Genomic DNA, 24,632 nt, shown 5'->3' with positions numbered 1-24,632 from the left:
TGACATGTCACTTTATGTGGTAATAGCTTTGGAACGCTTTTACTTATCCAAATTTTCTAAATTTCTATTTCTCTGCTTTTAAAACAGAAAGTGATACCTCATAAAATATTTATTACTTAACATTCCCCATATGTCTACTTTATGTTGGCATCATTTTGTAAATGTCATTTTATTTTTTTAGGACGTTAGAAGGTTTCGAATTTTAGAAGCAATTCTTAAAATGCATAAAATTGCCAAAACCCACTTTTTAAAGGACCAGTTCAGGTCTGAAGTCACTTTGTGGGGCTTACATAGTGGATACCCCACATAAATGACACCATTGTAGAAACTACACCCCTCAAGTTACATAACCCCTTAGGGACACAGCCTTATTTCACCTTAAGGACCAGGCCATTTTTTGCAAATCTGACCAGTGTCACTTTAAGTGCTGATAACTTTAAAATTCTTTGACTTATCCAGGCTATCCTGAGATTGTTTTTTCATCACATATTGTACTTCATGACACTGGTAAAATGAAGTCAAAACAATTATTTTTTTGAATAAAAAATACCTAATTTACCAAAAATTTTGAAAAATTAGCAAATTTCCTAGTTTCAATTTCTCTACTTCTGTAATACATAGTAATACCCCCCAAAATTGTGATGACTTTACATTCCCCATATGTCTACTTCATGTTTGAATTATTTTGGGAATTATATTTTATTTTTTTGGGGATGTTACAAGGCTTAGAAGTTTAGAAGCAAATCTTGAAATTTTTCAGAAATTTACGAAAACCCATTTTTAGGGACCACTACAGGTCTGAAGTCACTTTGCGAGGTTTACATAATATAAACCACCCAAAAATGACCCCATCTAAGAAAATACACCCCTCAAGGTATTTAAAGCTGATTTTACATACGTCGTTAGCCCTTTAGGTGTTGCACAAGAGTTATTGGCAAATGGGGATGAAATTTGAGAATTTCATTTTTTTGCCTAATTTTCCATTTTAACCCATTTTTTCCAGTAACAAGGCAAGGGTTAACAGCCAAACAAGACTGTATCTTTATTGCCCTGACTCTGCCGTTTACAGAAACACCCAATATGTGGCCGTAAACTACTGTACGGCAACACAGCGGGGCGTAGAGGGAAAGGTGCGCTGTTTGGTTTTTGGAGGGCTGATTTTTATGGACCGGTTTATTTACACCGTGTCCTGTTTCAAACCCCCTGATGCACCCCTGGAGTAGAAATTCCCTAAAAGTGACCCCATTTTGGAAACGAGATAAGGTGGCATTTTTTGGGGGACTATTTTTACGGCACATAAGATTTTTGGTTGCTCTATATTACATTTTTGTGAGGCAAGGTTAACAAAATTTGAAATTCTGAAATTTCATCTCCATTTGCCATTAACTGTTGGGGAACACTTAAAGGGTTAATAACGTTTGCATAATCAGTTTTGAATACCTTGAGGGGTTTAGTTTCTTAGATGGGCTCACTTTTAGGGAGTTTTTACTCTAGGGGGCTTCAAAAAGGGACATGGTGTCTATAAAAAAGGCCATCAAAATCGGCCTTCCAGAAACCATGTCGGTTCTTTCCTTTTGCAGCCTGCCTTTTACTGATACAGCAGTTTACGACCACAAATGTGGCATTTCTGTAAACTGCAGTATCGGGGTAATAAATATTAACTTTTGTTTAGTTGTTAACCCTTGTTTTGTTACCGGAAAAAAACGGATTGAAATGGAAAAGTGCCAAAAATAGCAGTTTTGGCACAGTTTTTTTTTTTTGACCGTGTTAATCTGGGGGGTTAGGTCATGGGATATTTTTATAGAGGAGATTCTTAAGGACGCGGCGATACCCAATAATTTTTTTTGTATCTCTAAAGTCTGTCATTTTTTTTATCCGATTATCTTATTTGGGGGCTCATTTTTTGCGGGATGAGCAGACGGTTTTATTGGCACTATTTTGGGGGCTATATGACTTGCTATTATTTTTTTAGTCTCAAGTCTGAGAACCAGTTTTTTATCCAATGTCAGTGCTAAATTGGGATACAAATTTAGTACTCCATGGAAGTGTGATACTCCCTGAAGCAACCGTCAATGCAGAGGCCCGGATGATCGGGGCACGTGTCGCACTGAGTAGTGGTGTCCTTCCGTATCCCCCTCCTGTGACATACTCTGCACTGGTTTCGTCCCTTCTTTCCAGTATGGGGGACCACACCTGGAAAGTGTTGGCCAGGGACGATCCGGGCGCCTACAGTTCCAGTGGTACGCCGGCCTGATCTTTCCCGGTCCGAAAAGATCAGGGCCTTGAGGACTGCCTCATAGAACTGGAGGAATGTCCCTGTGTTGCCAACGCTCCGGGACAGCACAAAAAGAGTTGTACATGGCAACCTGTACCAAGTAGACCGCAACTTTTTTGTACCATGCCCGAGTTTTGCGCATGGCGTTATATGGCTTGAGGACTTGATCAGATAGATCAACTCCTCCCATATAACGATTGTAGTCGACGATACAATCGGGCTTGAGGACCGTTGCCGCGGTACCTCGCAAAGGGACAGGGGTGATGCCGTTACCATGAATTGTGGACAGCATAAGGACATCCCTCTTGTCCTTATACCTGACCAGCAACAGGTTTCCAGTGGTAAGGGCACGGGTCTCAGCCCTGGAGATAGGTACCTGGAGAGGGTGGGCAGGGAGGCCGCGTTGATTTTTCCGCACTGTCCCACAAGCGGACATGGATCTGGCGGCAAGGGACTGGAACAAGGGGATACTGGTATAAAAGTTATCCACGTACAGGTGGTAACCCTTATCCAGCAGTGGGTACATAAGGTCCCACACAAGTTTCCCGGTAACACCCAGAGTGGGGGGACATTCTGGGGGTTGAATCCGGGAATCTCGCCCCTCGTATACATGAAATTTGTAAGTGTACCCTGAGGTACTCTCGCAAATTTTGTATGGCTTCATGCCATACCTCGCCCGCTGGGAGGGCACACACTGGCGGAAAATGAGTCTCCCCTTGAACGCAATGAGAGACTCATCAACCGCAACCTCCCTTCCAGGTACATAGGCCTCCATAAATTTGGCCCCAAAGTAATCGATGACCGGCCGTATCTTATACAGACGGTCATGGGCAGGATCACCTCGAGGGGGGACATGCTGCATTATCTGAATAATGCAGATATTTCCGGATGGCCTCAAACCGGGAGCGTGTCATGGCCGTACTATAAAGTGGGGTCTGGTATAGGACGCCCCCACTCCAGTACAGCCTGACACTGGGTTTCTTGACCAGGCCCATATGCAGCACGAGGCCCCAAAATGTCCTCATTTCGGCTGCACTGACCGCCGTCCAGCCACCGGGCCTGGCCAAAAAGGAGCCCGGGTGTTGAGCAACGAACTGTTGGGCGTACAGGCTCCACCATCAGATTTACCAGTGGGTCACTGAAAAAAAATGACAAAAAAAGTCATATTCAGTGTAGCCCACTGTGGAAATCTGGTTGGCCTACAAAATCAGGAATCACGGGCTCGTATCGCTCTGGGCTACACCAGACTAGTTCACCGGCAGGGTGCTCCGGTGGATTTAACTGGTGGGCCGGGAAACCAGTACGAGCCCCAGAGCTGCTCGTACTAGGCTGGGCCACAGGGTCCCTAACATGGCGGTCCCCTTGCTCCGCCTGGCAGTGTCTCCGCCGCCTTGGGGGCTCATCATCATCGCTAGATGATGAGGAGGACGCGGATGACAACAGGAATGTGGGGTCATCCTTGTCCTCACTGGGCCTCTCGGGAGTCAGAGGCAAGCTGGGCGTATGCCTCCTCGGCCGAAAACGTCCGGCGGGCCATTAACGAATTCCCCCTAAAACTAACAGAAAAATAAAATAAAAAAAGGCAAAAAATTTGAAAAAAAAAAATTCAAAACCGCTGATCAACCGTCCGAAGTTGGATCAGAGGTGGGGTGTGCGATGCGCCAACAGTCAGCGTACACAAAAAAAAAAACCTGCACCCCAAAAAAGTTGTGGGGGGGGGGGCTCAAGCGGCAGCACCCCTGGGGGGTCTAAGGTCACACAGCTGTGCTGTGGACCCCAGACACCCTAACTTAGGGTCATGTAATAAAAGTTTACCAAACTAACTTTCCCTTTATTTTCCCTGCCTAGCCCAAACTTTCCCTATGCTTTCCCTATGTACCTGATGGGGGGTGCTGGGGCACAGATCGGGTCCTGGGGGCACAGATCGGGTGCTGCTGGCAGCGATCGACGAGACTGGTGCAGGCAGCTCCTCTCTCCTCCGGCTCCTGAACACAAAAGGAGGACGAGAGGAGCAAATTTTCCATTTTAATAAAAAAAAATATATATTTAACACATTGAGGGTTAACAGCCAAACAAAACTCAATATTTATTAACCTGATTCTGCGGTTTACAGAAACACCCTACATGTGGTCATAAACTGATGTAAGGGCACAAGGCAGGGCACAGAAGAAAAGGAGCGCCATATGGTTTTTGGAAGGCAGATTTTGCTAAACTGGTTTTTAGATGCCATGTACCATTTGAAGCCCCCCGATGAAGCCTTACAGTAGAAACTCCCAAAAAGTGACCCCATTTTGGAAACTAGAGGCTAAAGTGCCAGTTTTATTGGTAATATTTTAGGGTACATATAATTTTTAATTGCTCTATATTAAGTTTTTGGTGTGGCAAGGTAACCAAAAAAATGGCTGTTTTGGCACGGTTATATTTTTTACAACATTAATCCGACATGGTAGATCACGTGCAATTTTTTAGAGCAGGTTGTTACGGACGCAATTATATCAAATGTCTATTTTCTTTGTTTCAGTTTTACATAATAAAACATTTTTGAAAAAAAATAATTATGTTTTTGTGTCTCCATTTTCTGAACGCCATATTTATTTAATTTTTTCTGCCGATAGTCTTGTGCAGTGGCTCATTTTTTGCAGGATGAGTTGACGTTTTTATTGGTACTATTTTTGGTTAAATATGATTTTTGGATCATTCATTATAACACTTTATGGGGCAATGTGACCAAAAAAATTGGTTTCTTTAGCACAGTTTTTATTTATTTATTTTTAGAGCGTTCACCTGAGGGGTTAGGTCATGTGACATTTTTATAGCGCAGATAGTTACAGACATGGCGATACCAAATATGTATACTTTTTCTTATTTATTTAAGTTTTACACAATAATATCATTTTTGAAACAAAAAAAAAATGTTTTAGTGTCTCCACAGTCTGAGAGCCATAGATTTTTTATTTTTTTTACAGATTGTCTTAGTTAGGGTCTCATTTTTTGTGGGATGAGGTGACAGTTTGATTGGTACTATTTTGGGAGATATACGCCTTTTTGATCGCTTGGTGTTGCACTTTATATGTGATGTTAGTTTATTTTATAACCCTGAGGGGTTAGGTTATGTGAAATTTTTATAGAGCTGGTTGTTACGGGCGCGGCGATACCTAATATGTATACTTTTTTCCGCGTGCGAAATGGAAATAGCGGACCCCTTCATTTCTATGGGGCCACATGATATGCTGTGCGGATCCGGAAATGCGGACCCGCACTTCTGGGTCCGCAATTCCGATCCTGAAAAAAAAAAGTCCTATTCTTGTCCGCAAAGAATAGGAATTTTCCTTTAAGTGCCGGCGATGTGCGGTCCGCAAAATGCAGAACGCACATTGCCGCTGTCCATGTTTTGCGGATCCTCAAAACACACACGGACGGACGTGTGACTGGACCCTAACACAATAATAGCATTTTTGAAACAAAGAAATTATGCTTTAATGTGTCCATGTTCTGAGAGATATATATATTTTTTTTGCAATTTTCTCACTTGGTATTGCACTTTTTTTGATCACTTGGTGTTGCACTTTTTGCAATGTTTTTTTGACACAGCTTTAATTTTTTATGCTGTTTATTGGACTGGGTGGATCATGTGATAGGTATATAGAACCAACTATAGCAAATATGTCTATTTTATTTAAAACATTTTTTTTTATGTATTTTTTATTCCTTACTTGGGGAATTTTTTCAATATTTTTTTTTTTACATGTGAAGCCCTTTTTTCAATTTTTTTATTTTTATTTTATCTTAACACTTTATTTTTTTATTTTACACTTTGCATCCCCCATAAGGTCATACAAGGCCTTTGGAGGACATTTAACTTCACTTTATTTTTTCCACTATTGATTTCTCCTGTAACTGGGGCTGACATAGTAGCCCCAGTTACAGGGGAAATACACCCCCCAGAGAGGCTGTACAGCACTATACAACGGTGTACAGCCTCACTGCAGGGCTGATCGAGATCTATAGAAGACCCGACAGCTCATGCACTCTCCCGACCCCGGGACAGGAATCGCTGAGCGCTTCCCGATCTGTACACACAGCACTCAACGAGCACTGTGTATACAGAGATCTAGAAGGCAGGGACACCTGTCACTGACAGCAGGCAACCCACTCTACAGCTGCACAGCTAGCGTGCAGCTGCTATCTTTGAATGGATGTTCAAAAACGTCCATTCAGAAATAGAGATCCACCTCCCGGATGTTTACAGTCAACAGGCAGACAGGAGGTTGTTAAGGACCTTTCGAACTGCTAAAACCTGTGATCAGTTGTTATGGCAACCTGGAGTAGGATCTGCAAGCTTCTGTTGGCTGATAAGGGACATGTGACCGTGTGTATGGCAAATTAATATGAATAGAAAGCCTTGCAGGCTTGTATTGGCTAATGCAGGTCATTTTTGGGGAATATCTCAGGAACGGTACCTCCTAGAGAGCGTAGACCCGGTCTAAAACCTTTCTGGACACCTGATGTACCTGTGTGCCAAATTTGGTGAAGATCGGTCTAGTCGTTTAGTCGCGCATAAAGAACGTCCAGATAAACTAATTTGTGTATATCTGTCATAAAAAGATAAACAGTTTCCGCATAACAGTGACCTCCACAGTGCCCGCCCCTTTAACAGTGACTTTCAGTGACCGCTCCTCTAACAGTGACCTTCACAGTGACCACCCCTTTAACAGTGACCTTCACAGTGACCACCCCTTTAACAGTGACCTTCACAGTGACCACCCCTTTAACAGTGACCTTCACAGTGACCACCCCTTTAACAGTGACCTTCACAGTGACCACCCCTTTAACAGTGACCTTCACAGTGACCACCCCTTTAACAGTGACCTTCACAGTGACCACCCCTTTAACAGTGACCTTCACAGTGACCACCCCTTTAACAGTGACCTTCACAGTGACCACCCCTTTAACAGTGACCTTCACAGTGACCACCCCTTTAACAGTGACCTTCACAGTGACCACCCCTTTAACAGTGACCTTCACAGTGACCACCCCTTTAACAGTGACCTCCACTTTAAAGGATAACTGTCACACTTAGACCCTAATTTCAATGTTCATATATGTAGTTACTAAAAACATGATATTCCAGAATCAGTTCCTATTAGACTGACTTACCCCATATTTAATAAGATTCAGCCCTTAGCAACCAGTCTGCGTAAAACTGCAATCTCGCTATTCAGTTAAGATGGCCGCCACTGCCAACCCCCTGAGGCTAATCCCGCCTTCCCTCACTAGCCAGTAACAATAGCCCCCCAAAAGTGTCAGTAACCAGAGCCCTCCCTCCTAAAGGGTTAATCTCCTGCAGCACAAAGGGGTCCTCTTACCACATGTTGCTTTTATTTATACACTGAGCAGATGGCAGCTCTCCCTTCCCTGCTCTGCGTTGCTTTAACTCTACCTCTCCAGCTCTGCTGAGTGAGGGAGCGTCTGCCAAGCGCAGGGACAGGGAGAAGTGCACACAGCCATGGCACTGTTATCAGCTGCTGGGGAGGACCTGGTAATCATTTACTTACAGTCCCTGGCTGTCAGTAATGTGACCTTGTACGCTGCCTGCTTCTGCCTCAATCCTTCAACAGATTAGACGGACCATGCCTAGCAACCCTATTTTAAGCACAGGTAAAAGTATCAACAGTATCCCCCATAACAGTGACCTCTAGAGTACCAGCCCCTTTAACAATGACCTTCACAGTGCCTGGCCCTTTAACAGTGACCTCCACAGTGCCTGTCCGTTTAAAAGTGGCCCCTGTCCCCCATGCATGTAGCAGTGTAGTTGTGCCATCAGGACGTGCAAACTGCTAAAACCTGTGATCAGTTGTTATGACAACCTGGAGTAGGACTGTGAGCTTCTATTGGCCGATAAGGGACATGTGACCATGTACATGGCAGTTCGGCTTTAAGTGAAAGGCTTGCTGGCTTATGGCTAATGCAGGTCATTTTTGGGGAATCTCAGGAAGATTTCAGAGAGCTGGTCTAAAACCTTCCCGGAGACCTGATGTACCCGTGTGCCAAATTTGGTTAAAATCAGTCCAGTCGTTTGGTCATGCATAAAGAACGTCTAGACCAGTGGTGGCGAACCTATGGCACGGGTGCCAGAGGCGGCACTCAGAGCCCTATCTGTGGGCACCCGTGCCCTGGAAAAAGTCTATGGTGTACCAATATGCCTTAGACTTTTCCTGCCATTCATCAGTGCAGGGCGCACTATCAACAGCACAGGCAGCGCACTGAATGCAGGCAGGCTATTATAGCTAAATGTTAAAGTACATGGAAGATATACTATATTGGACTGTAGTATCCAGGTTACATTGCCGTGTTGACACTTTGTGATAAATAAGTGGGTTTTGGGTTACAGTTTGGGCACTCGGTCTATAAAAGATTCGCCATCACCGGTCTAGACAGACAAACTCATTTTTATAATAGGAGATAAGATCAGCAGTATACGGAATATGGATGTTGAGTGCCTTGCATTCCTTACCACCTCCCGGCACTTAGTTTGTCTTGCTGAAATAACCAGTCAGCATGGACGTGACTAATAAGCTTGAACTTGCTGACAGTGGGGTTATAGATAGTAGGCATGAACCACATTAGGGGTAGATTTTTCTTACTGTTTGTAGCTTAACAATTGCAACAAATATAGGAGGTATAAAAGGAGCGTTCCATATTCAAAAATCGCGTTTTGAAACTATCCAAGTTTCTTCCTTAGTTGCAAAGATTATCATGATTTTTTTGGGAATATATATACAGTTGCAAGAAAAAGTATGTGAACCCTTTGGCATGATATGATTTCTGCACAAATTGGTCATAAAATGTGATCTGATCTTCATCTAAGTCACAACAATAGACAATCACAGTCGGCTTAAACTAATAACACACAAATAATTAAATGTTACCATGTTTTTATTGAACACATCATGTACATGTAAACATTTACAGTGCGGGTGGAAAATGTATGTGGATTTAATAACTGGTTGAACCTCCTTTGGTAGCAATAACTTCAACCAAACGTTTCCTGTAGTTGCAGATCAGACGTGCACAACGGTCAGGAGTAATTCTTGACCATTCCCCTTTACAGAACTGTTTCAGTTCAGCAATATTCTTGGGATGTCTGGTGTGAATCGCTTTCTTGAGGTCATGCCACAGCATCTCAATCGGGTTGAGGTCAGGACTCTGACTGGATCACTCCAGAAGGCATATTTTCGTCTGTTTAAGCCATTCTGTTGTTGATTTACTTCTATGCTTCGGGTCGTTGTCCTGTTGCAACATCCCTCTTCTGTTGAGCTTCAGCTGGTGGACAGATGGCCTTAAGTTCTCCTGCAAAATGTCTTGATAAACTTGGGAATTCATTTTTCCTTCGATGACAGCAATCCGTCCAGGCCCTGATGCAGCAAAGCAGACCCAAACCATGATGCCCCCACCACCATACTTCACAGTTGGGATGAGGTTTTGATGTTGGTGTGCTGTGCCTCTTTTCCTCCACACATAGGGCCAGATATATCATTAGGCAAAGTCACTTTTGTGGAGTGGAAAAGTCGCAAAAAAGTCCCACAGGCTAAAACTGCGCACAAATTTGCGACTTTTTTCTGCTCTGCACTATGCTCGCCAGTTTTCTAAAAGTGGGCGTGTTTTCGTATGTAAATGAATCTCTAGACAGATTTACTATTGGGACTTTTTTAAAAAGTCGCAAAAAAGTCGCAACTTCACTCCAGTGAAGACCATGCTTATCTTATGAGACTTTTTAATAGAACGTGCGACTTTTTCATAAAAACGTGCGACTTTTGTAAAGCTGCTTACTGACGGATAAACTGCTACCGTCAAACCACATTTATTACAGTCTTAAAGGGGCGATCATAAATCTGACTTGGCTAAAACTGACTTTAGCCATATGTGAAAGTGGAGTGAGCTGTCAGAGTCGTGATAAATCTGGCCCATAGTGTGTGTTTCTTCCAAACAACTCAACTTTGGTTTCATCTGTCCACAGAATATTTTGCCAATACTGCAATGGAACATCCAGGTGCTCTTGTGCAAACTGTAAACGTGCAGCAATGATTTTTTGGGACAGCAGTGACTTCCTCTGTGGTATCCTCCCATGAAATCCATTCTTGTTTATTGTTTTACGTATCATAGATTCGCTAACAGGGATGTTAGCATATGCCAGAGACTTTTGTAAGTCTTTAGCTGACACTCTAGGATTCTTTATAATATTAGAAGACTGGCACTCTCAACACGTGGAGTCGTATGGTTTAAATGCAGAACAAATTATTAGTTTAAGCAGACTGCGATCGTCTATTGTTGTGACTTAGATGAAGATCAGATCACATTTTATGACCAATTTGTGCAGAAATCAATATCATTCCAAAGGGTTCACATACTTTTTCTTGCAACTGTAGCTCAATGTGAAACATCAAAAACCTGTAGTGGACCATACGGATTAAAATCATTATCTATAAACATAATATATAGGTGTATTAGCCTCCAATCATTTAGTCACGACCCTTGGTCATGGTCGTGACTCCTTGGGAGCCGCATGCAGTTGCCCGCGGTTTGGTGTTGTGTCAACCGCAGCTGAGGGCACTTGTGGTTTGCCTCAGGTGCGGTTGCCACGGACAACAGGCATGCATGCGGTTGCCCTTGGCAACGTGTGTTTTTGTGTGCCCTTCCTTTGTCTGTTTGTTGTGCACGAGGTCATGTTTGTATGCACTTAGACACCTCCCTTCACTTGCGGTTGTCCGTGGCAACGTCTGGTGTTGTGTGCATGTGGTGGCAGTGTCTCGGCCGGCTGGCTGTTCTTCAGGACATGGTTGCCACGCATGCCGTTGCCGGCGGTAACAGGTGAGTGTGTTTGTGTGCTTTTCCCTTTGTGTGGCTTCACTACCCTGCCTGGTGTAGGAAGGGCTAACTCCCTTCTTTCTGTGTGAACCCTGGGTGTAAGAGTGTGTAGGAAGATATTATTCTATTTATGACTAGGTAAGTCATACCAGACTTAGTAGCACCCATTTCCACAACCGTATACAGAGTGAGCCACCATACTTTGATTATATTCTTCTTGATTTTGAACCCTGGGTGTGTCTGACTGTGGGTGTGGCTACTTGGCCCTATAAAGCCTCAGTGGAAGGCAGTAGTCAGAGAGGGTGCTTCAGCCATGCTTGCTGGAGACATCCTCCTGGTTACTTTACCATCTGCCAGTGGGGGCCTCCCTTCTGGTCATAAAACTACGTTACACGGTGTTATGAAGGTGTGTGTGGGGTTTTCCTTATTATTGCAACTTATGGTCCTGGGTTCCTGTGTGATGTCTGGTGTGTGCTGTGTTAGTTTGTGTTCTGAACAGCAGCACTTGCACATGGGTTCCAGGTTTTGTTGTCTGTGGCAGGTGAGTGTTGTGTTGGTTGCATTTGCCTGTCACTGCCATAAGTTGTTTCTGTTCCCCTTGTAGCTTGGCCACTTTAGACTCCTGTTTCTCCGTGTCCAGGAGGAACGGGCTGTCTACCCAGCTCCTAGCTCAGGGAACGACGGAGGGTCAGTAGGGATCCGAAGTTCCCGAGTATGGGCCCTCCTACCTTTAAGGGCGGCCCATGCAGCTAGGAGTCAGGGTCAGATTAGGGAAGCGCTAGGAGGTGACCTGCTCCCTAATTCTGTGGTTCTGGCCAAGTAGCAACCTTACCATCACCTGGCACCGCATGGCTGAGGGTGTTCCCCATCCTCAGCCGTGACACACTGCTAGGGACTGTTCTAGATCTTAAACCCTTTCCCACACAAACACATACATGTTTTTTTGATGAGTTTTTAATTAAGGGGAACCTGTCACCTGCAAAACGCATAATAAACTGACCACAGTACCTTACAGTATCCCCCAGTGTGTTGCTAATAATGTTTTTTTTTCCCCCTTTGTGTTTCTTCATACTTGTTAAAAACGCTGTTTTAATGTCGGTTGGCGCTGTCTCAGAGTCAGACTTGAAGTCAAGGGGGCAGTGGCCTCCTTGTTTCAAGTAAAGCTAAGCCCGCCCCTTACCCCTCCTCTCTACAATTAGATGGACATGCTGCCGTGATCGCGCTCTTCTAGCGCATGCACGGTACGCTGTTACGTTACGGCGTGACAGCCGGGCGCACGATTCAACTGTCCGGAGCATCCGTAGTCAACAAAATGCACGCGGGAGAGTGAAGATCGTGCTGTAACAGGCAGCGTACTGCGCATGCGCTAGAAGAGCGCAATCCCGGCATCACTTCCATCTAATTGTAGAGAGGAGGGGTAAGGGGCGGGGCTTAGCTTTACTTGAAGCAAGGAGGCCGCTGCCCTCTTAACTTCAAGCCTGACTCTGAGACAGTGAACCAAACAAGAAAGAGGCCTCATTCATAAGGTCATAATCGAGGGCAAGCAAGAAAACCAACTATATAAACCTAAAATGTTGTTCAACAAACAACAAATGGATGCCCAGTATATTAAAAATATATATGTTATTTCATAATAATAGACAATACATGATAATTGGGCATCAGTCCCCCGGCTGGTGTCTCTATGACCCACCACAAGATGGAGTACATGTAGGGCATGTGTAAGGCTACTTTCACACTAGCGTTCGGGTGTCCGCTTGTGAGCTCCGTTTGAAGGGGCTCACAAGCGGCCCCGAACGCATCCGTACTGCCCTAATGCATTCTGAGTGGATGTGGATCTGCTCAGAATGCATCAGTCTGGCAGCGTTCAGCCTCCGCTCAGCAGGCGGACACCTGAACGCTGCTTGCAGCGTTCGGGTGTCCACCTGGCCGTGCGGATCCGTCCAGACTTACAATGTAAGTCAATGGGGACGGATCAGTTTGAAGATGACACACTATGTCTTAATCTTCAAACGGATCCGTCCCCCATTGACTTTACATTGAAAGTCTGGACGGATCCGTCTGAGGCTACTTTTACACTTAGAAATTTTTTAACATTATAATGCAGACGGATCCGTACTGAACGGAGCCACCATCTGCATTATATGAGCGGATCCGTCTCAGACGGATCCGCTCTGAACGCAAGTGTGAAAGTAGCCTAAAATACGCAATGTGGTGGTTCACAAAAAAGAAGGGGTAGTGTGATACATAGACCCTAAAAAGTAATACTATCTGTGATCATCACCTAGGTGCGTACTTGCAGGATGAGATACAACACTAGCCCCTAATATATCACAAATAAAGACATGGACAGAAGGCAATACCCATATGGGAAACTCAAAATAAATACATAAATGAGACCCCATAGACCAGGCTAACTAGAAAGCTGTAAGCAAAAAGAGACTCAACCATAAGTATCAGATGAAAAATCACAGCATACCCTGAGACATGGTGGAGGGCAGAGACAGCAGGCACAGGACAGGCAAACGACCTCGATGCGCGTTTTGCCTCAGCTTCGTCTGAGACAGCGCCAACCAACATTAAAACAGCGTTTTTAACAAGTATGAAGAAACACAAAGGAAAGAAACATGATTAGCAACACACTGGAGGATACTGTAGGTACTGTGGTCGGTTTAATATGCGTTTTGCAGGCGACAGGTTCCCTTTTATAATTGTTACATTTTTATGTATATATATCATGTTTATATTATGCCTCACACCCCAGCCTAAATCTTTGTCATCAATAATACAGTACATTTCAAGAAAATTTAGAGAAGTTAGAAGCAGAATAATGCCTGTACAGACCATTTTACTCCCTGGAAAAAGAGCCATGCGTATTTTTACACATGGTCTTTTTCTAGTCAGGAGCAGCTGTATCAAAAGCTGCCAGGTCCGGCACACATAAAGAAAGCCATGCCCCTCATCTCTCTCACCAGGAGCAGCTCCAGACTACTTACAGGACCTGTGCTGATGTCACAGTCATGTGATCAGCCGTGTGTGGGAGGAGTTAGGGGAACACATGCACTGTGTAGTACTGTGCTGGAGGAGAATGCAGCGGTACTTTATGTATGGAAGGTGTGTATAAAGCAGAGCTATGTCAGTGTAACCAGTCTCTTGTACAGTTTTCTGTGTGTAACGTGCACACAGTAGTGCTATCTGTGTAATGTTCATGTGGTAGAGCTATGTATGTAATATGTGTATGGCAGCGTCAGGTGGGCCCCGTTTATGGCAGCGTCAGGTGGGCCCCGTGTATGGCAGTGTCAGGTGCAGTGGCGTAGCCATCAGGTAAGCTTAAGGGCCCGAGCTCAGAAGGGGCCCCATAGCAGTCCTGCCCCTACTCCCAACTGCTGCACTTTATAGAAGCAAATGCCACTTACAGCAGCAGTGCTGGAGCTCCTCCCACTGAAGGTCCTTACTATGGGCTCATGCACACGACCGTAGTTATGGTCCGCACCAGAGCCGCAGTTTTTGCGGCTCGGATGCGGACCCATTCACTTCCGCATCCGTTGCTCCGTTCCGAGGCCCCGCAAAAAAAATATTGCATGTCCTATTCTTATTCTACAGTATAATTGCCGTCTTCTCCTCCTCCTATGGCTGGCTGCTCCAGCACTCAGAGCTCTAGAATGCCTGCCCCCCCCCCCCCCCCATAGTTGGTTAATTGGTTACTGATTAAGCCCTCCACTGCTGTCCCTGGATGGCACAGAGGGGTGATGGCACCTACTTCTCCAGGCTGCCTGTGAGGACCAGACATGTCCATGTATGTGGTGAGTACATGTACGAGTGCGTCCGTGTATGTGGCGAGTGCGTGTGCGCCCATGTATGTGGCGAGTGCGTGTGCCAGTGCGTCCATGTATGTGGCGAGTGCGTGTACGAATGCGTCCATGTATGTGGCGAGTGCGTGTACGAGTGCGTCCATGTATGTGGCGAGTGCGTGTACGAGTGTGTCCATTAAAGGGGTTGTCCGGGTTCAGAGCTGAACGCGGACATACCTCCATTTTCACCCCGGCAGCCCCCCTGTCAGGAGCATCGGAGCAGTTCATGCTCCAATGCTCTCCTTTGCACTGCGCTAAATCGCGCAGGGCAAAAGCATTTTTTGCAGATCCTTGCCCTATGCGATTTAGCGCAGGGCATGCGAGCGCATCGGAGCATGAGATGCTGCAATGCTAGCCTCAGGGGGGCTGCCTGGGTGAAAATAAGGGTATGTCCGGGTTCAGCTCTGAATCCAAACAATCCCTTTAGGTTGGGGAGGGGCTCTGCACAAAAATTTGCTGTGAGGCCCAGTCAGTTCTAGCTACGCCCCTGGTCAGGTGGGCCCTGTGTATGGCAGCAGTGGTCTTAAGTTTAGTGTATGATGTTGGATAATTGTAAAATTGTCTACATTTATTTCTGCATGGGAGACTAACAATGGTTTCCCTGCAGAAATATCAGCCTCATAACGTTATGTGGGCCTATGCATTATATATATGAATTACCACAAAATTCGTACTCCTCCTCGGCTAAAAATACTCCTCAAAATTGTTAAGAGGAGTATGGTTACTCTTCTTGAAAAAATTTTGTGCGACCTCTGGTTAGAAATGAGGTGTGGCAGTATGTGTGCCGGACAGGAGGAGGTTTTCCTAAAAAGTTCTCCATGTCTCTTTATATGAGGCATACCGTATTATTCGCCCTATAAGACGCACCTAGGGTTTAGAGGAGGACGATGAGAAAAAAAATATATTTTTCATTAGACATCCGATCAGCAATATTAATCAGACCTTAGCTCACAGCCCCAATCAGACCCCCAATGTTAATAAGACCTCAGCTCAGACCCCAATATGGAAGCACTCATTAGTATTCACTCTATAAGATGCAGGGACATTTTACCCCCACTCTGGGGAGTGTGTCTTATGGGGCAAAAAAAATATAACACTGTGGGAATAAAATAGGATGCTTAAGCGAATATATGTCCGCTCAAGGAATCTGCACCGTTGCATTTACAATCATGAAATTTGGCACACTGGTACATCAAGTGTCCAGGAAGGTTTTAGAACAGGTCTCAGATCTCTAGGACGTACAGTTTCAGAGATATTCCCAAAAAATGCATCAGCCAATAGAAGCAATGACCCTTATCAGCCAATAGAAGCTCTCAAGTCCTTCAGCCTCCACATACAGTTTTACTTCAGGTTTCCATAACAACCCAGCCATTTTTCTTCACTGTTGTAGGTGAGCTTTAAAGGAAATCTGCCACCAGGACAATTGCTGTTGAAGTAAAGCTATGGCCTCATAGCACTTAGTACCTTATTTCCAGATGTGCCTTTGTTCCAGCAATAGATGTTTTTATCCTCTGAAAATCCAGCAAATGAGCCAGTAAGGTGCCCAGAGGGGCACTACTCTTGCAGGAAGGAGCCCAGACACGCCCCCTGCCACAATGTGTCCACCCTCAAAAGACTTAAAACCCCACCCCCAGGTTCCACCCATATCTGGTTAGGCCACGCCCCTCCCACTCCTGAGCCGACAGAGATTGAAAAAATGAAGGTAAAAATCAACTTCTGTTAGCTGCAGGGGTAGGAGGGAGGGCTACTTTCTCCCTGTAGCTCACACTCAGACAGTACAAGTGCTGCTGTGTGAGAGTGAGCTGTTCAAAAGGCCACGCCCCCTCCCACTCCTCAGCCGACAGATTGAAAAAATGAAGTTAAAAAAAATAAATCAATCAACTTCTAGGTCCCGCTTAGCCACACCCAGATCTGGTTAGGCCACGCCCCTCCCACTCCTGGGGGGGGGGGGGGGAAATGCCCCTGCGTCTTATGGGGCGAATGCTGACATTTTTACATCGCTGGCTGCGATATATGAGAGAGTGTGGAGGGACTGAGAGGAGGAGCTGGGGGCCGATGCAGTCACTGTAGTCCGGCCCCGCCGCTCCAGTGCTGCACAATACAAATATAAAATGTCTTATTCAATTTAAAGTAATTACACATGTCCCCCCACTCCTAATATAACTGTACATCCTAAACGTTTCTGTAGAATGCAGGCAGGCCGGCAGCGTAACTCCCTGATGTCACGTGCCTGCGCCGCCTACTTTATGAATGAAGCAGGGGGCGCATGCAAGTGACGTCAGTGAGTGACACGCCGGCCGTCCGGCTTGCCTGAATTCTACAGAAGCTTTTAATTGAATAAGACATTTTATATTTGTATACTGGAGCGGCGGGGGGGGGGGGGGGGGGACACACACACACACCTAGGAACTGTCCCTGCCTTCTCTCTGGGGTGGCCTGCTCGGCAGCAGCATGATTACCGTGCAGCTGCCATCTTTTAATAGACGTTCCAGAATGTCGATTCAGAGAAAAACATCCACTCATAGGATGTTTATATCCTATGGGCGGATGTGAGGTGGTTAAAGGGAATATGTCACTTCAGCAAATAACTTTCTCTACATAATAAATGCTAATACAAGCCACTTACTAATGTACTGTGACTGTCCATATTGCTTCCTTTGCTGGCTGGATTCATTTTTCCATCACATTATACATTGCTCATTTCCATGGTTACAACCACCCTGTAATCCATCAGCGGTGGCTGCGCTTGCACACTATAGGAAAAAAGCATTAGTCTATATGCGCTCTCAGAGAGGCCAGTACTTTTACAAGCACGGCCCCCACCGATGGATTGCAGGGTGGTCATAACCATGGAAACGAGCAGTGTATAATGTGAAGGCAAAATGAATACAGCCAGCAAAGGAGGCAATATGGACAATCGCAATACATTAGTAAGTGGCTTATATTAACTTTCTCTACATAATAAATGCCACTTGAGACACCCCTTTAACCCAAATAAAGAATGCAGCTTTTTTTAAAAAAAAAAGAATAATATTATTTTAACCCCTTAATCTGTACATTAAACACTGTGGTTTAATGGCCCTGAGTGTTTTTTTCAAGTTTTGTTTTATGTAGGGATAAGAAAAAAATAAAGGTAATCTTTTTCATTCTATAGCTCTTTACCACCAAGACAGGCCAGGCACTTCCGTTATTTCCATTGTTCTGCTCTAATGGAGTAGAAGTACAAAAATATGTAGCTGTGATGTGAACTCACCCTATGTTAGATACTTTTAACATCATTCATCCAATTTTGATGGCAATACCCTTATATAAAGCATGTAGGTCAGTGCTCTGAACCCCTTAATTATCAAGTTCAGTATGCTGTAGTAGACAGCTAAAATAACAACAGCTTGGTCAAAGTCCATATATTTATAGATCTATATATGAAAGTAAGTTAAGATTACCAAGGCACCTTATAAACAGACAGCTCTTTTGCATCCTCTCGGTGATGAATTTACTAGGGTCGATACAGCAATATCTGTGCTCACAGTTACCGCAGCAAAATGTACCAAATCTACAATCAAACTTAGGACGCCAAAAGCCTGCAGGATCATGGTATCCGATGCAGTCTTCATCTCCCAATACTAAAAAAAAAGCAGAAGAAATGTATTAGTTTCAGTGTAGTCTTCTAAAACATTAACATGTTGCTGTGTACAGTCTGAATAGTACTGCCCTGTGAGAGCAAGTTCCCGCATACAACCAGACCATTACAGAACCAACATTGAGTGAGGAAAGAAAGATCAGGAGCAGTGCACACTTCCTTTCTAACAGCGAATATCACAGAAACCACTCCAATCCTCTTGTAACCCCTTCTCTGCTCTGGTCAATCCTGACCAGAGCATACATAAGGTAGATCATGGGGGGAGCCCTTTTTTTGTCATCACAGGGATTTATTGTGACGAGATTTCTGCCTATAATAAAAAAATAAAAAAAAAGTATAAGCAGAGAGGCCTGGGTCCATTGAATGACCCCAGGAGCGCCATCTTTTACTGTGACAGTTGTTAGGCATACTGACAGATACCCCAGCAACTGCCTGTTCATTCTATATATACCAGCTGATATACTAGCATATAAATAAATTCTAGTATATTACAAAATGCCAAAAACCTATCAATAAAACAGTTTATGCAATGCAAAAAATTAAAATGAAAAAATAGTTAGTCACCATTTTCTATACAAAAAAAACAAACACTTTTTAAGTTGATTAGCTGGCAATTAGATAACATCTATTAAGACCTATCTGGTATCCCCATAACTAAAATGACCCGCACCACATATTTATAAAGTAGGTACTATAGGTAAGGCTACTTTCACACTAGCGGCAGGATGGATCCGACAGGATGTCCTGCCACTCCGTCCCCATTGACTATAATGGCGAGAGGCCGCCGGACATGCAGTACTTTTAGTCCGGCGGCCTTTCGCCCACGGAGCTCCACCCCCGTCCCCATTATAGTCAATGGGGACAGAGCGGCAGTCCAGCGGCATGGCTAAATATCGGCAGGACGGATCTGACAGGGTGAACAGCCTGTCGGATCGGTCCTGCCGCTAGTGTGAAAGTACCCTTAGTTTGATTCTTTCCATAGCAGAGACAAGAGGGTGACTTGTGAAAAGTTACTTATTCCCGGACAACATCTTTATGACTGTCGTATTGTTCTGTCTAGGAGTTCGGAGATGACTGCAGGCATGACCAGTAGTGAACTTTCTCCTTTGGTCTTTAGAGGAGAACCTTAGTACTGAGCATGTACAGGATAGTTTCACGCATTGTAACTAAGGGCCTTGGAGCAGCATGAAGATACCTAGTATAAGGGACAGGAGAGATGAGAACCGATTTTCTATCACCAACACCCTGCTTATCACTGATTATAGTATAAGGGACAGGAGAGGTGAGAACTGAAACATCCTGCTTATCACTTTATAGTATAAGGACAGGAGAGAACTGATTATCACCACTAAAACACCCTGCTTGTCACTGTTTATAGTATAAGGACAGGAGAGGTGAGAACTGATTATCTAATACTACTAAAACATCCTGCTCATCACTCTTTATAGTGTAAGGACAGGAGAGAACTGATTATAACCATTAGAACACCCTGTTTATCACTGTTTATAGTATAAGGACAGGAGAGGTGAGAACTGATTACCTATCACCACTAAAACACCCTGCTTATCACTGTTTATAGTATAAGGACAGGAGAGGTGAGAACTGATTACCTATCACCACTAGAACACCCTGCTTATCACTGTTTATAGTATAAGGAAAAGGAGAGTGAGAACTGATTACCTATCACCACTAAAACACCCTGTTTATCACTGTTTATAGTATAAGGACAGGAGAGGTGAGAACTGATTACCTATCACCACTAAAACACCCTGTTTATCACTGTTTATAGTATAAGGACAGGAGAGGTGAGAACTGATTACCTATCACCACTAGAACACCGTGCTTATCACTGATTATAGTATAAGGACAGGAGAGGTAAAATAGCTTTTTTTTTTTACGGTATTCACCTGAGGGGTTAGGTCATGTGATATTTTTATAGAGCAGGTTGTCACGGACGCGGCGATACCAAATATGTATACTATTTTTTTATTTATGTATCGCCGCGTCTGTGACAACCTGCTCTATGAAAATATTACATGATCTAACCTGTCAGATGAATGCTGAAAATAACAAAAAATAAAAACGGTGCCAAAACAGCTATTTCTTGTTACCTTGCCTCACAAAAAGTGTAATATAGAGCAACCAAAAATCATATGTACCCTAAACTAGTACCAACAATACTGCCACCCTATCCTGTAGTTTCTAAAATGGGGTCACTTTTTTTGGGGAGTTTCTACTCTAGGGGTGCATCAGGGGGGCTTCAAATGGGACATTGTGTAAAAAAAAAAAAAAAAAAACCTCCAGCAAAATCTGCCTTCCAAAACTGTATGGCATTCCTTTCCTTCTGCACCCTGCCATGTGCCCATACAGCGGTTTACAACCACATATGGGATGTTTCTGTAAACTACAGAATCAGAGCCATAAATATTGAGTTTTGTTTGGCTGTTAACCCTTGCTTTGTAACTGGAAAAAAATATTAAAATGGGAATCTGCCCAAAAAGTGACATTTTGAAATTGTATCTCTATTTTCCATTACATCTTGTGGAACACCCTAAAGGGTTAACAAAGTTTGTAAAATCAGTTTTGAATACCTTGAGGGGTGCAGTTTCTTAGATGGGTCACTTTTATGGAGTTTCAACTCTAGGGGTGCATCAGGGGTGCTTCAAATGGGACATGGTGTTAAAAAAACCAGTCCAGCAAAATCTGCCTTCCAAAAACCATACGGCGCACCTTTCCCTCTACGCCCTACTGTGTGCTCATACAGTAGTTTACGACCACATATGGGGTGTTTCTGCAAACTACAGAATCGGGGCAAAAAAAATATAGCATTTTATTTGGCTGTTAACCCTTGTTTTGTTACTGGAAAAAATTGATTAAAATGGAAAATTTGCCCAAAAAAAATCTAAATTCAGAAATGTTATCACCATTTGCCATTAACTCTTGTGGAACACCTAAAGGGTTAACGACATTTGTAAAATCAGTTTTGAATACCTTGAGGGGTGTAGTTTCTAGAATGGGGTCGTTTTTGGGTGGTTTCTTTTATGTAAGACTCACAAAGTGTCTTCAGACCTGAACTGGTCCCTAAAAAGTGGGTTTTTGAAAATTTCTGAAAAAACTTCAAGATTTGCTTCTAAACTTCTAAGCCTTGTAACATCCCCAAAAAATAAAATATAATTCCCAAAATGATCCAAACATGAAGTAGACATATGGGGAATGTAAAGTAATAACTATTTTTGGAGGTATTACTATGTATTATAGAAGTAGAGAAATTGAAACTTGGAAATTAGCAATTTTTATCAAATTTTTGGTAAATTTGTTATTTTTTTATAACTAAAAATGTTTTTTTTTTACTTAATTTTACCAGTGTCATGAAGTACAATATGTGACGAAAAAACAAACAAACAATCTCAGAATGGCCTGGATAAGTCAAAGCATTTTAAAGTTATCACCACTTAAAGTGACACTGGTCAGATTTGGAAAAAAATGGGCTAGTCCTTAAGGTGAAATAATGCTGTGTCCCTAAGGGGTTAAAGGAAACATTAAAGGAAATTTTACTAAAAAAATAAATAAATAAAAAATGAATGTTATGGCCCACACTTACTAAATGATGAAGCTAGCTGGAAGAAATTTGAGACAAATGTGTTACATGGTGCACGGCAGAATGCACGTCCTGTTCCTACTACCCATAATAAAGCAAATAATCGCTCCCTATAAACAACCGTATTTACATCATCTCCTGCAAACGGGTTTAATTAGGGTGCATTTACATGAGACGTTTTTGACGTCAAAGGCAGATGATTTCAATTTGCTTCATCTGTATAAGCTGTGTGGTCAAAAACCACATAGCAGAAGCATCTACAATTATGCCATGTTTTTTTATGGTGTTTTGATTGCACAGCCAAAAACGCCTCATGCAAAGACATAAATATTGCAACCATTCACTGTACACATAAATATTAGCATTACAATACTATACTGCAATATATAAAACTGTTTATCTAAATTGTTCCACCATACACTGTAAAAAAACAAAAAACTGCCACATACCGTACACAAAATAAGTTAACTATATAATGCACACATCAATAATGCTGCCATATCATTTAAACATGAATAACAGTTCCACATGCTGTAAACAAGCTATGTATGCTCTTAACAAGCTCTGCCTCTAATGCCACCAGATGAAAGGCAGCTCTCCTTTAAGTCAATGTTTTACTTTTTAAATAGGCCTTGAGACATGACTTGGATAATAAATAAGTCAGCATCTCATCTGCAGACAGCTGTTTCAGGCTGATGGCTCCTCGTCAGAGCAGAGCCCAGAGTTCTGGCTTAACTAGGTGAGGGGCCTAAGTCAGGATTTGGGGGATACTCTATCTCCTTATAGATAGTGTCTAAACAGAATGAGGAGTCTTATAGGCTGGCCAACGGTCCTCTGGAATTCTGGGACTTATAGGATAGCTGCCTTACATCTGGTAGTATTAGAGGCAGAGCTTGTTATACCCTCTTGACACAATTCCAGAGGAGCATTGCCTGGCTTGTAAGACTCCTCACACTGTTTAAGGCGCTCTCCATACTCTTCCCAGAATCCACATGCTGATAACACTGCCATTATTTAAAAGAAACGTATCACCAAAATTTTTCTCTGCCTGTTAAAACCAGTTAGCACGGGTATAAGCCGTGCAGACACAAAACTGTACAATGGGTAGGTAGTATACAGAGACCGAGGTATGGGAGGATATTAGTAAGTGTCCAGCTCTAGCTGAGGTAAGTCCAGCTCTAAGGGCACTGACATCAATGTAAAGTGGTAACTAACAGAAAAAAGGGATCCGCTCACCTCTATTCTTTCAGGGTAGGTGCTCCAATCCAAAACTTGAGTCACCCCTCAAAAATTCGGATATATATAAGGAAAATGAGGATTGGTCACTCATATGGAAATACAGGATGTTTTATTTGACATTAATATTTAAAATAGATGAAATAAAAATAATAAAAAGTATACAGGTATAGTATAAAAATACAATGTAAAATCTTCTAACAATCGTTTAACACAATGTTATATGTTTGTTCCCTGTCAAAATGTCATATATTCTTTCTTGATATGCTCGATTGTGTGACCGAACAAAATTTAGATAGGTACTGGTAGTGTCAAAAACCTCTCTCTCTATGTCCTTCACCTGGACTAGTATAGTCCCAGGTGTGATAGATGATCTAGTTCACGGGTGTCAAACACAAGGCCCGCGGGCCGGATCCGGCCCGCCAGACCTTGTCATGTGGCCCGCCGCCGGCCGCCAGCCTTAACCTTTTATTATCACTTCCTGCAGGCGGCCCCTGCAGGAAGTGATAATAAAACTACAAGCGCTCGCCGAGACTGAGAGGAGGGAGGAGGCAGGCTGGGCGCTGGCAGTGTGAGTCATACGTCACGCGCCTGCACCGCCCACTTTATGAATGAAGCAGGCGGCGTTGGCGCATGGCGTATGACTCACGCTGCCAGCGCCTGTCCTCCCGGCCTGCCTCCTGCCTCCTCCCTCCTCTCAGTCTCGGCGAGCGCTTGTAGTTGTAAGTACCCACAGATCCCCCCCCATAAGTGTCACCACAGATCCCCCCCCCCCATAAGTGTCACCACAGATCCCCCCCCCCATAAGTGTCACCACAGATCCCCCCCCCATAAGTGTCACCACAGATCCCCCCCCCATAAGTGTCACCACAGATCCCCCCCCATAAGTGTCACCACAGATCTCCCCCCCCCCCCATAAGTCCGATACAACCGGCCCTTTGACGGTGACCAAACTGCTGATGCGGCCCCCGATGAATTTGAGTTTGACACCCCTGATCTAGTTGGTTAGAGAGATAATATGGCACAGACAGTAACCATCTAATTGATGGCAAGAAAATGCCAAATAGATAAAAATGACATTACATCCAACATTCAATTGTGCAAATAAAAATTCTATTAGACCACATGAGTAGGCCAGTTCTTAGATCTTTTTCTTATATCTGCACA

At 43.7% G+C, this 24,632-nt stretch overlaps 1 protein-coding gene across 2 annotated transcripts in view; it reads right to left on the bottom strand.

Annotated features, from left to right (window-relative positions):
- Nucleotides 1-24,632, bottom strand: part of SHISA4 (shisa family member 4) — a 52,165-nt gene that overhangs the window by 14,133 nt on the left and 13,400 nt on the right. Inside the window, exon 2 of one of the 2 annotated variants that reach the window (XM_044287178.1) lies at nt 18,435-18,614. In XM_044287178.1, coding sequence (XP_044143113.1) covers nt 18,435-18,614 — 180 coding nt within the window. The remainder of the gene's footprint in view (nt 1-18,434; nt 18,615-24,632) is intronic. The other variant, XM_044287177.1, reaches the window with a different exon arrangement.

Source organism: Bufo gargarizans, chromosome 3, assembly GCF_014858855.1.
Source record: "Bufo gargarizans isolate SCDJY-AF-19 chromosome 3, ASM1485885v1, whole genome shotgun sequence".
In the NCBI taxonomy this organism is placed as follows: domain Eukaryota; kingdom Metazoa; phylum Chordata; class Amphibia; order Anura; family Bufonidae; genus Bufo; species Bufo gargarizans.
The sequence above is the reverse complement of the archived record's forward strand: the minus strand, read 5'-3'. Positions and strand labels throughout refer to the sequence as shown.